Genomic DNA, 18591 nt, shown 5'->3' with positions numbered 1-18591 from the left:
ATGTTTGTAAGCGTGTGAAACAGAAACTGTTTATGTGCTCACAGATACTAATAAAACCTTGCTTGTGTTTGTGTCTCAGAGGGTGGGAGTATGTTAGCCAATTGCACAGCTGAGTATAGAGAGCTAACGGGGTTTACAGGCTTCCTGCCCTTTGTGCACATAAAACATTGTCCTCCAGCATGCCAGTCTATATGTCACAAATCATTCCACAATAAAAGCTTAAAAGATGATATTGCAATATGGCTGCTCCTCTGTTGTTTTAGCAGCCGTATTATTTCCATTTATTATTTATTTACAAATAATTAGGTTAGAATTTTAATTTCATAATAATTTTTCTACCTCCAAAATTTGGAAGTGTTAGATTAGACCAGTCTTAAAACAAGAGTCCAGTCTCCTTCAGTATTTTGCTGTTTGTAAAGTATTGCTTAGGAAAAAAAAATGAGAATGTTTGGAGCAACACGTTGGTTAGTGTAACATTGTTTTTTTATGCAATTAACTGTTGTCTTTTACAAAATAAGGGATTTTACAATTGGATGAATATGATTATTATCAGACAAGAGATTTTGTACATTTACTAATTTTGAAAAATATAAAATTGCACATATTGACACATGACAGCTACGTAATTACATTACATAAAGATATTTACACTTACAGAGAATTTAAAAAACTATGACATATCAGAGAAAAAACTGTATAAAGCAGATTAAAAGTTTGTTCACCAAAAAACAAAACAAAAAAACCCAAAGGCTATAAGTTTAAAGCTTCTGTTCTTGTTTTTCATTTGTCTACGGACAAAATATGTGCTTTGTCAATAAAAAAACCAAAATGTTGGGACTAATATCCTCAAGACTGTCATTCAGCTGATTTTATGACTGACAATCCACCCATTAGATGCTAAACCACACTACAGAAGTCTGCATTCTCTTGAGGTTAGATCAAATAGGATATTCAACACAGCTGTTGGGAGGTGGGATTTTTATGAACCTCGTGCTATAATTTAAGAGTACAACAACAGAAATCAGTCAATATACAGATAAATGCTTGGTAAGAAACTTAAGATAACTTCTAAAATAGCTGATCGGGAGAGATTTTGCTTTATCTTCACGATTGTGTTGCAGACGAGCGGCGGAATCAAGAGACTCTTTTTTGAATAAACTCGTGCTAAAAAGCTAGAAGCAGAACCTCTTTTTATCGAGTTCATTTGACACCAGTTTCGGAGCTCTGCAGGGGCAGACATGTTGACACCTCTAGACAGGATGTGACAAAAACTACGGTACAAAAAATAGGGTAGAGAGATCAGGGTAAGACAGATCCACTAACCAATACAGTTGTATTAATATATATTTATACATACACACACACACACACATATATATAACAGTCTCTTGTGTACCTCTTTAGGCGGCTAAAAATGAAACATCCAACAAAATGTATATGAGTACATCAAGCTCAACATCAAGCTCAACATCAAGCTCAAGGCCCCAACTGACAGTGTGCTCAGTGAATGTCTCAAGCAATGGAGAGCAGAGGATGCAGTGCTGGAGGACAGATCCTCATGGGAGGACAAACCCCTGCATGGGATGTACCACCGGACCATAACTGAAGTGGCTGATATCAAGAAGTCCTACCAATGGCTAGAAAGGGCTGGCCTACAGGACAGCACCGAAGCGCTCATCCTGGCAGCCCAGGAACAAGCCCTGAGCACCAGAGCGATAGAGGCTCAGATCTACCACACCAGACAAGACCCAAGGTGTAGGCTGTGCAAAGAGGCGCCTGAAACAATCCAGCACATAACTGCAGGGTGTAAGATGCTGGCAGGGAAAGCATACATGGAGCATGCTGGAATAATATACAGGAACATGTGTGCAGAATATGAACTGGAAACCCCAAGGTCAAAATGGGAAACACCTCCGAAGGTGGTAGAGAATGAGAGGGCAAAGATCCTGTGGGACTTCCAGATCCAGACTGATAGGATGGTAATGGCGAACCAACCAGACATTGTAGTGGTGGATAAAGAACAGAGGAAAGCCGTTGTGGTGGATGAGGCAGTGCCAAGCGATGGGAACATCAGGAAGAAGGAACGTGAGAAACTGGAGAAATACCAGGGACTCAGAAGAACTTGAGAAAGCATGGAAAGTGAAGGTGACAGTGGTGGTGAATGTGGTAATTGAAGCACTCGGGGCAGTAACCCCCAAGCTGGAGGAGTGGCTAACAGATACCTGGAAAGACCTCAGACCTCTCAGTCCAGAAAAGCTCAGTGCTAGGAACAGCTAAGATACTGCGCAGGACCCTCAAGCTCCCAGGCCTATGGTAAAGGACCTGAGCTTGTGTGAGAAACCACCCATGGAAGGGTGAGAGGGGCGTTTACTTATTTTTTTAACATATAACATATATATATATATATATATATATATATATATATATATATATATATATATATATATATATATATTGAAACAAATGGAAACTAATTTGTGTAACAAGTCACCTGGAGGGTAAACAGTGAACTGACCTGGCTCGCCTTCCATTTTATTTTTAAAACCTGATGAAAAGAGATAATGCTTCTTCGGGCTCTGTGATGGATTGCAAACTTTTCAGGTCGTACCCTCCGCCCAACCGTAGCTGGGATAGGCTCCAGGAACCCAGAAAGAGATTCAGTGGGTTTGGAAAATAGATGGATGCCTGGCTTCTCCTTGGTAACATCTCACACAGTAGTAGTTCACTTTTTGCTCACCTTTGTTGCAGTTGTTGTCGCCCTCCAGTAGAGGGCTCCACGGCGGGTCTCCCTGACTGGCAAAGGTGCGCATGTGCAAGTAGCTGATAGTCAGCCGGATGACTGACGCCTTGTCCAGCTGGCTTGTGATTGCCCCAGGCAGTGGAAGCATTTTGGCCAGCTCGAAGAACTCAAAATTCTCCTTCCCTCGCCGAGAACGAGCTGCATTCCGAGATTTTTCTTTACGCAAGTTCTGGAGACTAAGACATTAAGAGACAGAAGACAAAATTAATACAACGGAAAAACTTAAGTTAAAGAGAAAAAGCAAAAGATTCCATATAACTGCTGCATGTATCACTACTGTGTACCTGTTGATTTATTCCTATTTTGTGCAAAATGACCTCACAAGGCAAACAATTTATGAATACATATCACAAATCGTGGCGTTGCGTGTCATGACCAGATTGATCTGATAGTTACATACAAACTTCCTTCTTATATTGAGTACTCTTTTATAATCCAGTGAGCCCAGCCAGGCACACAATCTCTCACTGCCTATCTCTGATTTTCCTGCCTCCCTGCCCCCTCTCTCATCTGGTCCCGGGCGACTGAGCTGAAGCTGTGATTGAGGGATCAATAGTGGAGGGAGGGGCAGAGTGACAGAGCGGGGCTGGGGCTCAGGTAGCCTGTCTTTGTGATTGGGTATTGACTCTCCTCAATGGGGCCAGAGTGGTGGAATTATGTTGTCACAGCCACTTCACAATTTGTGTCATTGCTGAGCTGGAATAAAGTGTGTGTATGTGTGTGCATGTGTGTGCGCTTTTTCAGCCTAAGACAGACTGAAGGGTGTGTGTATGTGTGTGTGAGTTTGATCCATGTGGGACCAAAAAAAAGAGCAAGAGCTGCAGCACTGTGTGCACATTTGTTTATATCTTAATCAGGTGACACAGCTGCTGTATCGCCAAACCCTCGTCCAACCATCAGTGTGTCTCCGCAGGTGTGTGTGGACTCAAAGAGCGCCTGCCAGCCTCTGTAACATCTCATTATTATACTGCCTCGACCCCAGCCACCAAGAACAATCAATACACACACATTGATTCTGCTTAGTTTTTATATCCGCCTGTAAATGACTTCCATTAATAATTCCAGCCAAATTTACTTAATCTTCTTGAAAGGGAGGGGATTCGCAGATCTGGCAGGATTGGCAGGTGAGCAGCTGAAATGTGGCTTTGTGGAGAAACGATGTGTTGTGCGTTCTGTTTCATCGATGGGACACTCTTCATTGGGGTGTCACTGTTTGCAAGGATGTCAACACATGGATTTCACCTTGTGGCGATTAATTCATGGGCATGCACGCAAGCTTATACAACACAGCGGTGTGCGTGTACGTTTGTGTGGTGTCTCACCAGGGTAAAGTGGGAGGTTTGGCAAGTAGTCCTTGTAGGAAATCCCACTCTACGCTCACACATTTCCCCTCGCTGACAAACGGCATGGTCGCCATGGCGTGCGGTCTGCGCTGCTAACGGCGGCTCTGGTTGGCTCTGGTTGTGAAAGACTCAGTCCTGGAGATCCATAAGAATGAACACACACAAAGTGGATAAAAAGTCATTGGTTTGGCCTTTAATAATACCAGGAAAAAAACTTTGCAACTTTAAACAAGACCTGTCAATTTAAAAGCAATAAATGAATGGTTACAAAAACAGTTTTAAGAATATAGAGAAGAGATTAAGTAAAATAAACCTTGCTTTAGTTTAAATTTAAAAAGCATGGTTTGTTGTAAGGAAGATGCATAAATAAAAACATAAAAATCAAGAAAAAAACAACAGAATAACTGGCTAAAACTTTTAAAAATACCTAAATTTCCAATTATTGTAATGACAAGTCCCACTCCATGATAGTCAAAGCCAGTTCTGCTTACCACAATGCATCACAAAATCAAACAGTTCGCAATCTGCCTTTATCTTGTCTTTTTGACCCACTACCCCTTTCAATTGAACACCTGGATTCATGTGTATTAACAAATGTTGGCTCTGTGGCAAGCATCTTAGTCTAAAAGCATCAATAAAACATGGAGCAGCTTTAATGCAAGAAAGAGAATGTGTAATATCATTTTTGGTTTATAAAAGTAGAAATACATGTACTTTTATTTTAAATCGTCCACCAAAGATGTGCGGTGAGACCATCATGCAGCTTTAAAAAAAAAATCATGTCATCAAAGTGAAAACTCAGCACTAAAAATCATCCAACATTTGTTTTTGTTTTTTAGAGCTGCAAGCCTCTTTTTGGGTACAGAATTGGGACATAATCCATGTTACAGGTAGTTAAAGAGATGCAAACTTTATATAGTTTGCCTTTAAAAATAGTAATTACTAATACAATATTAGCAGAGGTTAAAAGGAAACAGAAATTTGAGGATGGAGAGGTGCCTGTTAAACAAATCCAAGCTGCATTAAACCTGACTCACATACTTACATTATAAATTCACAGCTAAAACATTTGAGTGCACTATTGTAATTTATTAAATCCTAATAAAGCTTCTGTTCATTCTTCCGAAATATTAAAATAGTTAGACTGGGGTTCTGGTGTGAGGATTGTGTTCTCACTGGGATAGTCCATCAGTCTTATCCCTTCATTTCTGTTGGTTTGTAGCCCCACTGCGCTCTCAGGAGCAAACCAGAGGCCAAAGCAGATCAACCGGTCTGGAAAAGTCATGGAGATCCAGCAGCTGCTCATTTAAGAGCCATATTACTCAAAAAGCGATGTGTACAACAGGAAACGAAGCAAAAATTTAAAAAAAAACTGCTAGCTCTCTGACTATCAGCTGCAATTCCTTCCTACACCATGTTCTCCCAGGAGGCATTTTTCATGTTTCCAGACTTGAGTTGTGGTCAGGGTTGTTTTTTTGCTTTTTCCCTATTTGAAATGTGCAGCTCTTACATAATTTAATGTCTTTAGTCTGTGGAAAGTATTCACACAGATGTGAACTGCACCAGGATTCGTTAACAAATAAAGTTAGATGTTTGAATTGCAGCAAGGACGAGGCTTCTTTACCTGGTTCACACCAGTGTTAAGGCGAGTTCTCACATTTGCCTAACAAGGCCGACTGGCCGATGAAACATCTTCTAGTGCAGATCAAAAGTACCAACTAAGTCAACTAAGATAAGGATACGTGTTGGTTGTGGAAGGGCTCGATCCTGCAAGCAGGTGAATGGATGACAAAACATTTGTCATGTCTGTGTGGAAATCACAAAATGTGCAATCTTTAATTCTCGTGATTAAGATTCCAATCGTGAGTTTTTTTAATGCCCACTTGTCAACATAAAAGAAATGTAAAGGCTGATTTTACATGATTATTCCTCTCTGTTTGCCTTCTGATACATTAGGTTCATTGGTTGGATGGTGTGATGTCCCACTCATTATGTAGCTAAACAGCTGTTCCTGCCAGCACACCTGTTGGTGGGAGGAGAAGCCAAAGCAGGTCTTTACCATTTCAAGCTATACAGCTCTTAACTCAAACTGATCCCTATGTATATTGGTAGTGTGATACATATTGCTTGTCTTAGATGGCGAATCGTTCAAATACAACATTTTTTAGTAAGATGTTTGTAATCTAAGTCAGAAGCTATGATCCAATTGTGTGGTATTTTTGTTTATCTCTTTGTGAACTTTTTGGGACTACATTTCAAATGTATTCCCTCCAAAAACAAAGCAATGTCCTACAATTATTCCTCTTTTGTTGTTTTCTACCAATAGTCAACTCACTTGCCACAGAATTTGCCAACACTCGTTGCTGTCCCCAGAGTGAGCCCCTCTCCCGACCGGTTTGCGTCCCTTTTACTGCTTGGTTGACATTTAAAGGGCTGGAGTTGCCCCAAGCACCTTGGTGTCATGCCCTTGGGCCTGAGATGCCCTCTCTCTTTTTCTGCCTCTCCCTCCTTAGCTCTCTCTTTCTTCGGGCCGGCTGGGTCAGCATAATCATGTCAATGAAGCTTTGCCAGGGCAGAGGCAAATGGATTATGTCTTGAGTCAGAGCATGGCTAAGCTGACCTTTGCTAAGAGGGGTCAGTAGAAGCTGGGCAGGTTTGGCAGATATCATTTCACACGTCTGAGTTTAAACAGCCAGGATTTAATGCATGAGAAAAAATGTTTTGGACTGATTTCAGAGGCAGAGGATTCAATAACCCCTTCAAAAATGAAAGATGGGAATGTGGTCATTTTTCAGTGTTTCGGTTTTAAAGCACTAACAATGAGGCTGTTTTTCTAAAATGTTCTTCTGGTTCTGCAACAGAAAGCACAGCTTAGGTAAAAAAATAGAATAAATACCTGAATCTGTGCACAACACAATGTCCTGAAAGTGAACAAGTCGAACCCCTGAGTCAAGAAGGTGTCCCTCTAAGGGGGATGGACTCCTATCCATTTACTGTATTTGTAACTAAAATAAATTAGGAGAATAACCCATTGATGGAAAACGACAATAACCCATTGATGGAAAACGACTCCTAATGCTACATTCACACCGCTCTATGAAACATGGGTACAAGCAACCACTTTCAATAAAAAGTCTATTTTTCGGGCCCTACATACAAAACGTGCAGCCATTGAATGCACGTTGAAACCAGAATCATGTTAATTATATGACACCAAGTCTTTCATATCTCTTAATAGAAAAAGAACAAGCCTGGAGCGAGATTCACGAGATTTGCACCACTTTGACATTACACACCTCTAGGCCTCTTCCACCTGTGAGTACATCCATCAGGTATCTGCAGTCCAGTGTGAACACCGTATGCTAAAAGCACGTTCAAGAACTCCTATTCACCGCATTCTTGAAAGCGCATCCCATGGCCGTTGTTTACATAGCAATACAGCCTGCCTAAGAAAATGGCTGTACTCCAATATACTTGTTGTCTTCATCAGTCTAGGAGTACCTGAAGAAACTGACTCAGGACCAGCATGTAGACCAACTATGAATTCAACTAAACAATCCCTCTGTGAGGCAAAATGCTGCACCAACAATTCAAATGTAGCGGGACACAACAAGGTGTCATCAACAAAAGTCTTCATTTTTTTAACTGTTTAAGACGGTCTAAAGGAACTGTTTCAGGGCTCGACATAGCCATTTGTCCGCTGGCCCGGTCCTGTTTTTCGAGCAGTGCGGACCACAAGACTTTACTTTTCACTTGTCCGCTCGGGCCACTAAAATATTTAACGGTTTATATATTCTTCACCTTTTTCAATAAAGTAAATTTTGCGACAACGTGTAGATTTACCTCGTCTTCATAATTTAGTTTTTCTGCTAGTCCTGTGTTCAGACTTCAAGGGTTTCTATGGGAAACCTTTGATCACTTCTCCTTCTCTCCCGCCTGCGCACGCTCGGCTTTCACTGCCGAGCACCACGCGGCACGCGCTCACTACTTTTTTTTTTCAAACTTTATTGAATGTAACAATTCAATACAAAACAATGTTAAACAGCAACAACGAAGGCACAAGCCAGTGGGTTATTATTACATTTGATTATAAATCCGACACCGTCACTGAAGAGAGACTGAAGCATGTCAGAGATGTGGAAGACATGGCAGGAATAGATAGGAATATGTTGGATGGAGTAGTGGGTATAATTAGTAGTATGGACAGCAAGATATTTAATGAATGCATTGAAGATGAAACTGTATGCACTAAGCTTTAAGCTGAATGTCAAAGAATCAAAGGCAACTCAAAATACCTGAATCTCAGACTCAAATGCAGTAGAATGTTAAACTACTTAATTTTGTTTTTCTTTACAACACTGTAAGCAGTAAGTATTTCTAGTTAGCTGAATGATCTCAGTTAGACCTGCACAATATGAGGAAAACTCGCGATATGCGATATCAGAGATTAAAATTGCGATAACGATATAATTTGCGGTATATAAACAAACAGCAAAATAACCAAATAACCATTCCCGGTTTAAAAATTATACTCCAAATGACCCACGTTGACATAGGTTACAAACATCTAACATAACAGGGCTCCATCTGATTGGTCAACAATGTGAAGGCGTCCATCCGATTGGTCAAATGCATTAAGGGATTTATTTGATTCGTTAAATGGTTCAAGCTGCCATTAGATTGTTTTAACACATTTAAGGTTTATGATTTATTGCGATATTTGCCGTTAGAAGCACCATGAAAACTTCTGAACTAGTGTTACCTACTACACTGCAGTGCTCTCTTCAAAACATCTGAAACAGACTAGAGCAGATTTAAGTTTGATATGGTCTATTTTCAGTCATTGAAAAGTGTAGAAATAAGTGATGTCACCAGAATGCACCAAATTGTACCATATTAAAAGTTTCCGGGGGGGCATGCCCCCAGACCCCCCTAAAGTTGCAAGCACCTGCGGAGCGGCGGGTCCCGCTATGCGCAGTGTCGGGCCAGTAACTTTCAGGCAGGGCCAGTAAGTTTCAAAAACTACTGGCCCTGTGGGCCAGTGCAAATTTCTGGGCTATGTCGACCCCTGTGTTTTAAAGGAACGTTTTTTTTGCTTATTTACTTTTTGCTTTTTCTGCTTTCCACAATGGCCCTGAAGTGCAAATCACGCCAACACTTCATTCAACACGAAAAGATATTAAAGATCACAATGACAATTAAAAAAAGCAAAACAAATACTTACAGTAAAAAAAAACTTTAAATTTTAGAATCAAAACAAAATTCCAGAAATCATAAGGTAAAAAACACATTTCCTTAAACAAAAATAATTTTCAAAAATCAAAATAAAATGTTAAAAAAGGAAACAAAATAAGGAACCGGGAAAGGTAGATTTTATGGGACACCACTGATTGGATGATGACATTTGAGTTTTGAAGAAGAGGGAAAGCAGAAGAATTTTTTGCCTGAACTGTGGTAAAGAGTAGATTGAGCTATCACCAAACTTTCGCAGTTGGTTTGGTCAGAAGCTTAAAATATCTACTGCCAGAAGATATCATTATTCCAGAAAACTTCCATTTGAAAAGGTGAACAAATGTCATCATTCAATCAGTGATGTCCCATAATACTGACCTTTTCCAGGTCTCATTTGGCTTGTTTTTTAGCTCTTCATTTTTTTATTTCTGGAAATGACTTTTGTTTACTGAAACATTTTCTTTTGATTTAGCTCCTTTTTTTTGGTTTATGTTTTGTTTGATTTCTAAAATGTACTTTTAAAAAAATATATATTTACTTGGTTTTTGGAAAGCAATTTTCAGAAAATATGCATCATTACACCTTACTTCAATCGGTTTAGCAAAAACTGTCCAATTAAATGTTTGCTTGCAGAATTATTTAGCTTTTTAAGATTTTTGACTTTTGAATTAGAAAATATACATGCTTGACAAGAAAACCTGTTCTGGTTTGCCTCTTACAATTGATATCACAATTCTTTTGAAACACATTCACCATTCATTGCAATTAGGTAAGACAGCTTTCTTTTCTAAGACTTTTGTTTCAGCACCTATGCCGATATTTGCAAAAACAGTTTAAGTTTTATCCAGACAAGTCTGGAAAAGCTGTTCTCTCAAGCTGCCACTCTGCAGCACTGACTGACCGCTGTGTCTTTTTAGGGAATCTGTTGAGAAAAGGGTGGAGCAGAGGGCAGTACACCTCTGTCCAACAACTTCACCTTTGTCCCCCTCTCTGCCTCACCTGGTTAAATGCTCAACAAGGCAGATTAAGCTGTGTAAAGTAGGACAGAGACGAAGGGGAGACACATTTCTTCTGCCTCACACACACATTGCACACCACTTCGCCATCCCATATCTGGATATTTATCTCTTAATTGACCCTATCTGTGCTTATCTAATCTGCCCTCCCATCTTTCAGTCTCAAACTATCTCTCCATCTCTCTTCTGGTCCCCCCTCTATCTGAGCAGACACAGGCCCATAATGGACAGGAGCCTCCACAGATATTATTCAATCAGCCTCATAACCTTGTCGCGGTTTGGGCGGCCCATTAATGTACTCACCCAAATGGATGCAGCGGCTACCTAACCGAACAACAGGCTGAATGTCAGAAGTGTCATCTAGACAGAGTGTGAAACCCGCTCAGCAGGACTGAGTCACCTCATTTTGTCACGGCACCGTGGGAAATATGTGAAAAAGGAAGATGGGACTTCTCAAAGTACTGGGAATAAAAATACATCATGTCCACAGATGTGGAGATCAACTTGTATAAATCAACGCATATTGCCACTGAGCTACATATTCATTAGTGCTGTGTATGAGTGTCTGTATCCAGCGTTAGTTTGAGACCCTTACCCTATAGAGCTGTGCTCTCTTGGCAGACTCTCAACAGCAGCGGAGAGGAGCTGTTTGCTGCTCGCTTGGCTCCTGCTCTGTTTATTTTCAGCAGGGACATTTAATTAGGGCCTCCAGCTGTCAGAGGTTCGTTATAGTACCCCTCCTCTCGTTGAAACGCCCCTCCCAGAAGGGAGTCAGGGGCATCAGGCAAATGAACACATTTAAGTCAAACAGCACGCCGACAGACAATAGTTTCACTGCCATGCCACCAGCTCCCCTAGGTAGAGACATGGTTGTTTTATGCCTCATCTCCACAACCCCCGGGGCCCAATACAGAGTCTGGCCAAGACTGTAAATGCGGAGGCACAGAAGCTCTCATAGCCCACAAGAGACTACATGTACTGCAGTCATGTTAAGGTGAAAAGAAGGGCCAAGACAGAGCAATCTACACCCAAAACAACAACTGATTCTTTTCTGGTCATCTCTTTTTTAATGCAAAATTATAAACAAATACATATTTTTGGAAGAAGAGCATTTTAAACTTCTTTTTTTTTTTAGAAAAATGTAGCCACTTCCATGTAATTGTACTATTACTTTTCCTGTGTCTGATCATACAAATCAGATTTTTGTGCATAGGTATGCAGCACATATACTTTCCATCCCGTTCAAACTGTCTCACATTTGCGCAACAACGTCTCATCATCACCGAAATAAGACAATTGGATTAACAGCATCTTGTACAGTTCATTTCTAATCCCCAAGTATTCAATTGAAAACACCCAAATACTTGGAAAGCATTTCAAAGCTACTTTTGACTTGATTTGACCACTTTTGGGCAGCTGTCTGCAAGTTCTCCCCCCACGCTCACTCCTCCTTAATTATCTCAAACCAAAGGTAAAAGTGCACACGTACCAGAGGGGTGCAAAATATTCCTGTGAATAATATTATCTCAAATAGAGAGCGCTCAATATCATGGAAGATGTTGAAAACATGGTTGGAAATAACATGAACAGAATATTTGATGCTGCTAGTTTTCTATCTTGCCTTTCATGTTGTTGAGTAGCTGTAAATGAGCGGCTGGAGTGTCAGGGGAGATGAAGTTTGGTATTCTGGTTAGAGGGCTGAAAACTACTTATCATGCATTACGGCCGTGGTTGGACCTCTGGATTTGGAAGTCAAAAGAGTTTTTAATGTACAATTTTTCAGTCGTTGATCAATTGACAACTGCTGGACATGAAGATCTCCCTCTCCCTGTATTTGAATCGCTCAGCATTCTGCCTCTGTATCCCAGCTCCGGCTGCGACTGACCTTGACGACTCTAGATCATTCCCAACCCAAGGTTCTCTCCAACTCTCAAGGGCCTCGGCGTCCGCCACCCCTCCCACGCTCACACCTTTGCCTCTCCTATCATCCACCCCACCCGGCCGCTCCATCCTTCTTCTATAACCCCTCTTTGCTCCTCCGTGGCCCCTTGCCGGGGTCATTAATTATCTAATGGAATCAATACGCCGTTAGATTGGACCAGTGTGACCCCACCCACCCCCAGGTATTTCTGCAGTGATGGGGAGGTGCTGGGGAGGCATGTAAAAGAATGATGATAACAACCTGTAGTCACACTGTGGACTGTCCCTAAACTGAGGGAAGCAGAAGAAAGAGATCAGCATTAAATAAATGATAAGCATGAGATGGAGGATCAGATGAAGAGCACATGGGGGGCGGAGAGAGTGGAGCCGTGGTGGTAGAAAGAGGCAAATTGGGCGTTGGGAGAAAAAGAAAGGAGTAAGAGAAATGATGGACAGATGAGGGCACAGAAAAAAAAGGTAGAGAAAGAGATTTGCTAATGTTCACTCACAGTAATCAATATTTTTCTTCCTCTCGGTTATTACAGAGTGCTTTGGTGAGCCCACTTTGATGTCCACTCCTCACAGACACTGAGCTGCACAGAAGTCGGTCCGTGTCTGTCATAATTACCCAATACCTTTGCTCTTGCAGGAGAAAGATGAGTCCGATGTGGACTGAACTCAAAGTCAAAACAACAACAGCAGCAAGGAATCTTGTTATTTTTTAAAGAAAATAAATCAGGAAACTCACAAAAGTGGAAAAACATCCCGTGTTGCTTTTCTGACAAACCAACTTCAGTCTTGTTTATAAAATACTAAAATGACCTAATAGATAGTTGGTTCAAAAAGAAACATTTTTTAGGAACGTTTTTTTTTATAGCAGTATTGGCTATAAATGACTCAACTTCTTTAACTGTAAGAAAAGAAAAAACTTTTACATTTCTTTATTAAATGCCCACCTAAAAAATTCAGAATAGGCTTTACAAGCAAAAAATGAATCCTAACTACTAATAGTAGGAGAGAAAATAGTCCTATTAACTCAAGAAAAGCAGAATTTTGAATTTCTGATGTGTCCCTAAACAAACCAAACGTAAAAAAGGAACAATCAAAACACTTGTCCAAAAAATTCTATCTTTTAAAAAAAAAAACATCCAACAATAAAAATCTAAACTCCTTATAACTGCGGAGGAGTCCAAACGGACTGAGCCTTCAATCCAGGCTGAGGAGGGTAAATCCGCAGCACATCAGCGCTGACCTCCGAAAACCTACGGGCCAAAGAGGCAGCGTGCGGGGTCACTCACTTCCTCCCTCAGTCATGCCATGAAAGCAGCACAGCAAGGAGAAGACCACATGCTAATACAGACACATTAATGAGGATGGGGCATGTCAAGAGTTCAGAGCAGAGTCAAACTCTTCAGACGAGCTGCTCAACTTGTGTAGGTGTTCCAATGATGCAAACCAAGATACAGTGCAACACCAGGTTTGAGCTTTGGCCAACAAAAAGCTTCAAATTAGACAACTTTTGGTGAACATTCTGGAAATGAGTGGAGATGAATAAAGATACAAATATTAGAGTGACTGCGGGGCAGATTTCAGCGGATCTTATATTTAGAACAAGACTGTCTATTCGTGGCGTGCATATCACTGACTTTGTGTGTGTGTGTGTGTGTGTGTGTGTGCGTGTACAAAAGTCAGTGGATCCCTTCAGGCGGCTGTGTGAATGACAGCAGGGGTTATGTAAGGAGCCGCAGCGGGGCCGGAGTGGACAGTCCGACCGGAGATCAGGTCAGCAGAGTGTGACACTAAACACATCTCCCTGACACTGCGCTGACACCCTCTGTCACAGACCCACACGCTGTCTGTCAGAGCTCTTCACAAACACGCACACGCACTCGAGGAGCTCAGAGGAAGTGTGTGTGCGCAAGCAGACGTCTGCCAACACACCTTACTGACCACCTCAGTGTGTAAGAGAGGCAAAAATATCAGGGGAGAGGGATGGAAATACAAAGAAAGGAGGTGTCTGTCCTACTGCAAACTCGTCAGTCACGTCAGGTAAATAAGCTGCAACACCACAAGTGGAATGATTGATTTTATCTCCTTCATTGTTCAAAGAAAACATAAAGATGATACTTCATCAGAAACACTTGCACTGATCTGTTAGGGGCAAACGGCACATTTTAATCTGATCTCACTACCTTATTTCGTCTACAGCTGGCAGCACTTTCTCCAGTAAGTATTCCAGTCCATGCTCAGTCACATTTTCCTGCTGGCCTGAACTGAAGTTCTTCAAGTCTGAAAGCTGCAGATGAAACCTGCGTCTGGGTCTAATAAAAAAAAGGCCTAAAGGGAGGTCACAACCAAAATGTCCTGCAAATGCCAAATCTCTAGCGGATGGAGAGGCTCAGAGGGCTGGGATCTGAGCTTCCTCACGCTCACGCAACATTCAGTCTGACTCTGCTTCCTGTTACTCACTTGCTGAGCCATAGAGATTGGACATTTCACAAGGATGGGAAAAGAATAAGAAAGAATTTAGGAAAAAGGATCAAAAACTACAGTGATTGTGACTCCTTCCATTACTTGTCACAGTTTGACAGGCCACCCTGACAGCTGCAAGTGTGAATGTGTACTTATGGGAGTTATTTGGTGGGAGTTTATCTGCAGCACCTGCAGTCCGAGCAGGTGTGCATGCAAATGACTCCACTTGGCAGTGTGCAAAATTCAACACAATTTGCAGCAAACACAGAATCCGGAGGAGAGCACAATAGGCCAGCCCAGATAAAATTATACAGGAATCAGATGGACCAGCAGGAACAGAATCTCATGATGCAAACGTGTTTACAAAAACATTTATCTGTTCCTGAAGAGAAAAAGAAAAGAGAGAGAAAACGTGCAATAACTGAGTTTGATGCTATTATTTACTTTGCAGCAGCCGTAAACACTGAGTGTTTGTCACAGTCATTCTGCCAATTTGGACCACCTGCTGCAAACACCCTGAAGGCAGCGAAGCCACTAAACTGTGACCAATTCTGCCTCTGCAGGTGGAGACGGGCGCGCATGCCGCTCTATATCTCAAAAGCACCACACACGTTTAAACATGTGGAGCGGATGGAGTCCCACTCAGCACAGATCACAATCAGACATGATTAGTTGGATCTTCTGCGCAGTGGTGGACATTTCTGCTGCTTTTAGTCATGAAAAAACCCAAACAAACGGGAAAAGTGTTTATCAGAAGGACTTGTGATTTTTTCAAAGTTTGTTTTAGTAGCTTATATAAAAAAAAACTTTATTGTAACAGTAACATTTCTATAACAGTTCAGTTCAGTTTTCAGCTCTGTCAAAAGAGTTGATTAACGCGTAAAATGGTGATTACGAGGGAAAACAGACAGAAAGAAGAAATAAAGCAATTTTAAAGTGGCTTAAAAAAACTTCATGACAAACTCAAGTTCAGAAGTGTCCCAAAAAGCGCGTCTGAACGTGCACGCGCGTGTCGTCTCAAAGTTGTTAGATCAATGATCTTACTCACCTGATGGGCATTTCCAGGCTGCTGTTGATGATCAGATCCACTTTTGTCTCCCTCTTCCTCCTCCTCCTCCTCCTCTTCCTCTCCGGTGCCCCCCTGCGCTGCCCTGGCTGTGCCCACCCCTCCGCGCCGCCTCCGACACCTCCGCCACCAACAGCACCCCGAGCTCACAAACTGCCGGCCGCGGGAGCGTGAGCCAGAGGGGGCCGGGACAGGGGCAGCGCCGATCCCCTCACTTTCACAAAAGCCGCGGCTGCGCAGCCGGACGCATCGCGGATTCCCGTTTAGAGGAGCGTGTCTGTGGAAGGAGAGCCGGTTTGCGCGCGTGTGCGTGTTTGAGTGTGTGAGGGGGGTGATGGGGTGGGGTGGAGTGTGTGTGTGGGGTGGTGGGGGGGGGACTAGATGATGTAGCTCTCCTTGGCTCTAAGACTCACTTCAGTAACACTCTGCTCCGCTGCGTCTTGGAGATGGACTCGGATTAGGACATAGTCAGTGTGAGAATCTCTTTCTCTTCCTCCCTCCTTCCAGCCGCCATCCTCCCTCCTTCCCTCCCTTGCTCACTCATTCACTCTCCTTGCTGAGCTTCTTTCTTTTCATTTCCTCTTGGGAAAGGCGCGCTCACACCAGTTGTCTCTGCCTTCAGCTGCTCCCCTCTTTCCTCCCTGCCTCCCTCTCAGTCACTAGTAAATATAAAAGGCATGCTTGTACAGCCCCTCTCCTCGGTTTCTCCGGCTCTCCCTCCCTAACTCATTGGGTCTCATGCTTTCGTTTATACCCCCTCCTCCCCATCCACATCCCCCCCCGCACACGTTCTTTCTCACTGTCAAAGCTGCCTTTCAAATGCTGATTAGCAGCCAGAAAAGACACAGGGAAGAAGTGGGAGATTCCATCACATCCAACACATTGTAAAATGTGACTCCCGTCCTGCGCGCGCTTGTTTTTGTCACTTTAAGTTTACCTGGTGTTAACGAGACCCCTGCTTAACCAATCCACAATCCAAGAGGCTGTTTATGTCATCTTTTAAGGAAGTATCATTTTCATATTTACGCACAAGAAACAAAAAATCTCAGCAAATATGCAACAAACCTTGTTTTAGAGTGGAGAGGAAAAAAGAAATCTTGTTATCTACATGCAAACATCATTTTGAATCAAATTACAATATGAATGAACCCACAGCTGTCAAATATTAAACATGACATGCATACATTTTTAATTAGACTTCATTTAATTACTGTTGAGTAATTTATGGAGAAACAATTACAGTGTTGGAGGTCATTCATTTAAGTTTGGTTTACCGCTGAATCTGGTGATTCAACACCAGAATTGAGTTTTTTTGTTTGTTTGTTTTTTACCAGCTGATAACATTCGACACTAAGATCCTCCCTGCCCTCTTTTTCATATTTTTGTTCCTGACCAGCATGAACTGGCTGTTCCTGCTAGAATGGTATGGGCATGGCTGGAACTTTTTGACTCTTTTGATCTGAAATCATCTCCCGTCTTCAGTTCGGGAGGCACACACCATCGCTGTCTTTGAGGCTTAAAACTTTCCTTTTGCTAAAGCTGCTACTTTAAGTTAGCCTGGTTGACCCTGAGCTGCATACCTTTAGTGATGCTGATGTGGATCTAGAGTTCTGAAGATCCTTCTTAGATGTACTGTGTGTTTTTCCTCACTGTACATCACTCTGTGGATTTTTCTCTGTATCATTAATATGTCATTTGCCTGTGGACTTGTTGCTGCTCATTTGTTTCTCTCTTTTATTTTGTGACAGATCTTTTGCACAGATGATCAACCTGTCTGAGCTTGGTCCAGTTGATGGTTCCATCGCCCGGGCAGCGTAGCATTTTCTTGGATAATCTGCATTATTTGGAAAGGAAGAAAATCTGTCAGTGAGGTAAGAAAATGGTTTTACCAAAAATTCTTCTTTTAAGAAAAAAAATATAGTCACTCAGACATGTTTTCTCAAACTAAGATTATTTTGCTATTGAAAAACTTTCTTGAAAAGATGACTTTTTTCAAGCCAGAAAAAAATAAATGTTTTCAAAGGTCTTTTACTTTCTTATGATTCATTTTTTATGCAGTGTACACTCTAGTGTGACCCAAACAAGCAAACCCTGCTCCTTCTCTTAAGGGTTAACTACAGTACAGATATGAAGAAAAGGAGGTTAATTATGTAAGCATCTATAGTGCAAAAGTGTTCAAACAAAAAAAAATTCGTAAAGTTGAAAATGTCTAAGAAGGTAAAGGAAGGAGGTCCAAAAAAAACTTATTCTAGATGTTTTAGTAGTATTTTCTTTCTTCATTTTATCCTGTCTTGGTCCAGCAATCCCTCCCTCAAGTGAACAGTGACAGGGAATACCAACGTTTTACAATTTGGTCTGGATTGGTTTGCTTTCAAACACAACACTTTCAGAAACAAACCAAAACCAGACCAAACTGCCTGGAAAAACTCCAGTAATTCTCCAATTTGTTGTCCACTAATAAAAGCTTCCCCTCATTTACCCTATCAGACATTTTCTGTTGTTTTCGTGAGTCCCAGATCCTAACTAATGCACAACACTAGCTGCATTTTGTTCTTTTAGTTCATTTTCACACTTTGAGGGTGTTTTCAAACTGGAAAGGTCTGTTGGTCCGGTCGGAATCCACTAAATTTAGTCTGGATCAAGTCCTGAACCCTGCATCTGGTCTGTATTCAGACTGTCGTCAAAGGGACTTTCCTTTAAACAAAACCATGTGGCTACAGATCTTTTCACTCATTGGTCAGG

The 18591-nt window shown here is 41.6% G+C and overlaps 1 protein-coding gene across 3 annotated transcripts in view; it reads right to left on the bottom strand.

Moving 5' to 3' along the window:
- npas1 (neuronal PAS domain protein 1) overlaps positions 1 to 18591 on the bottom strand; it is an 89424-nt gene that overhangs the window by 36423 nt on the left and 34410 nt on the right. For 2 of the 3 annotated variants that reach the window (XM_020708259.2, XM_020708260.2), the window contains exons 3-4: positions 4123 to 4278; positions 2738 to 2976 (exon numbers count right to left, since the gene is read on the bottom strand). In XM_020708259.2, coding sequence (XP_020563918.1) covers positions 2738 to 2976; positions 4123 to 4217 — 334 coding nt within the window. In that variant the 5' untranslated portion in view covers positions 4218 to 4278. Of the gene's footprint in view, positions 1 to 2737; positions 2977 to 4122; positions 4279 to 15831; positions 16501 to 18591 lie in introns of those variants that run through there. The other variant, XM_011482551.3, reaches the window with a different exon arrangement.

This window comes from Oryzias latipes, chromosome 13, assembly GCF_002234675.1.
Source record: "Oryzias latipes chromosome 13, ASM223467v1".
Taxonomy (NCBI): domain Eukaryota; kingdom Metazoa; phylum Chordata; class Actinopteri; order Beloniformes; family Adrianichthyidae; genus Oryzias; species Oryzias latipes.
Note: the sequence above shows the minus strand (reverse complement) of the source record. Positions and strands in the feature narration are given on the sequence as shown.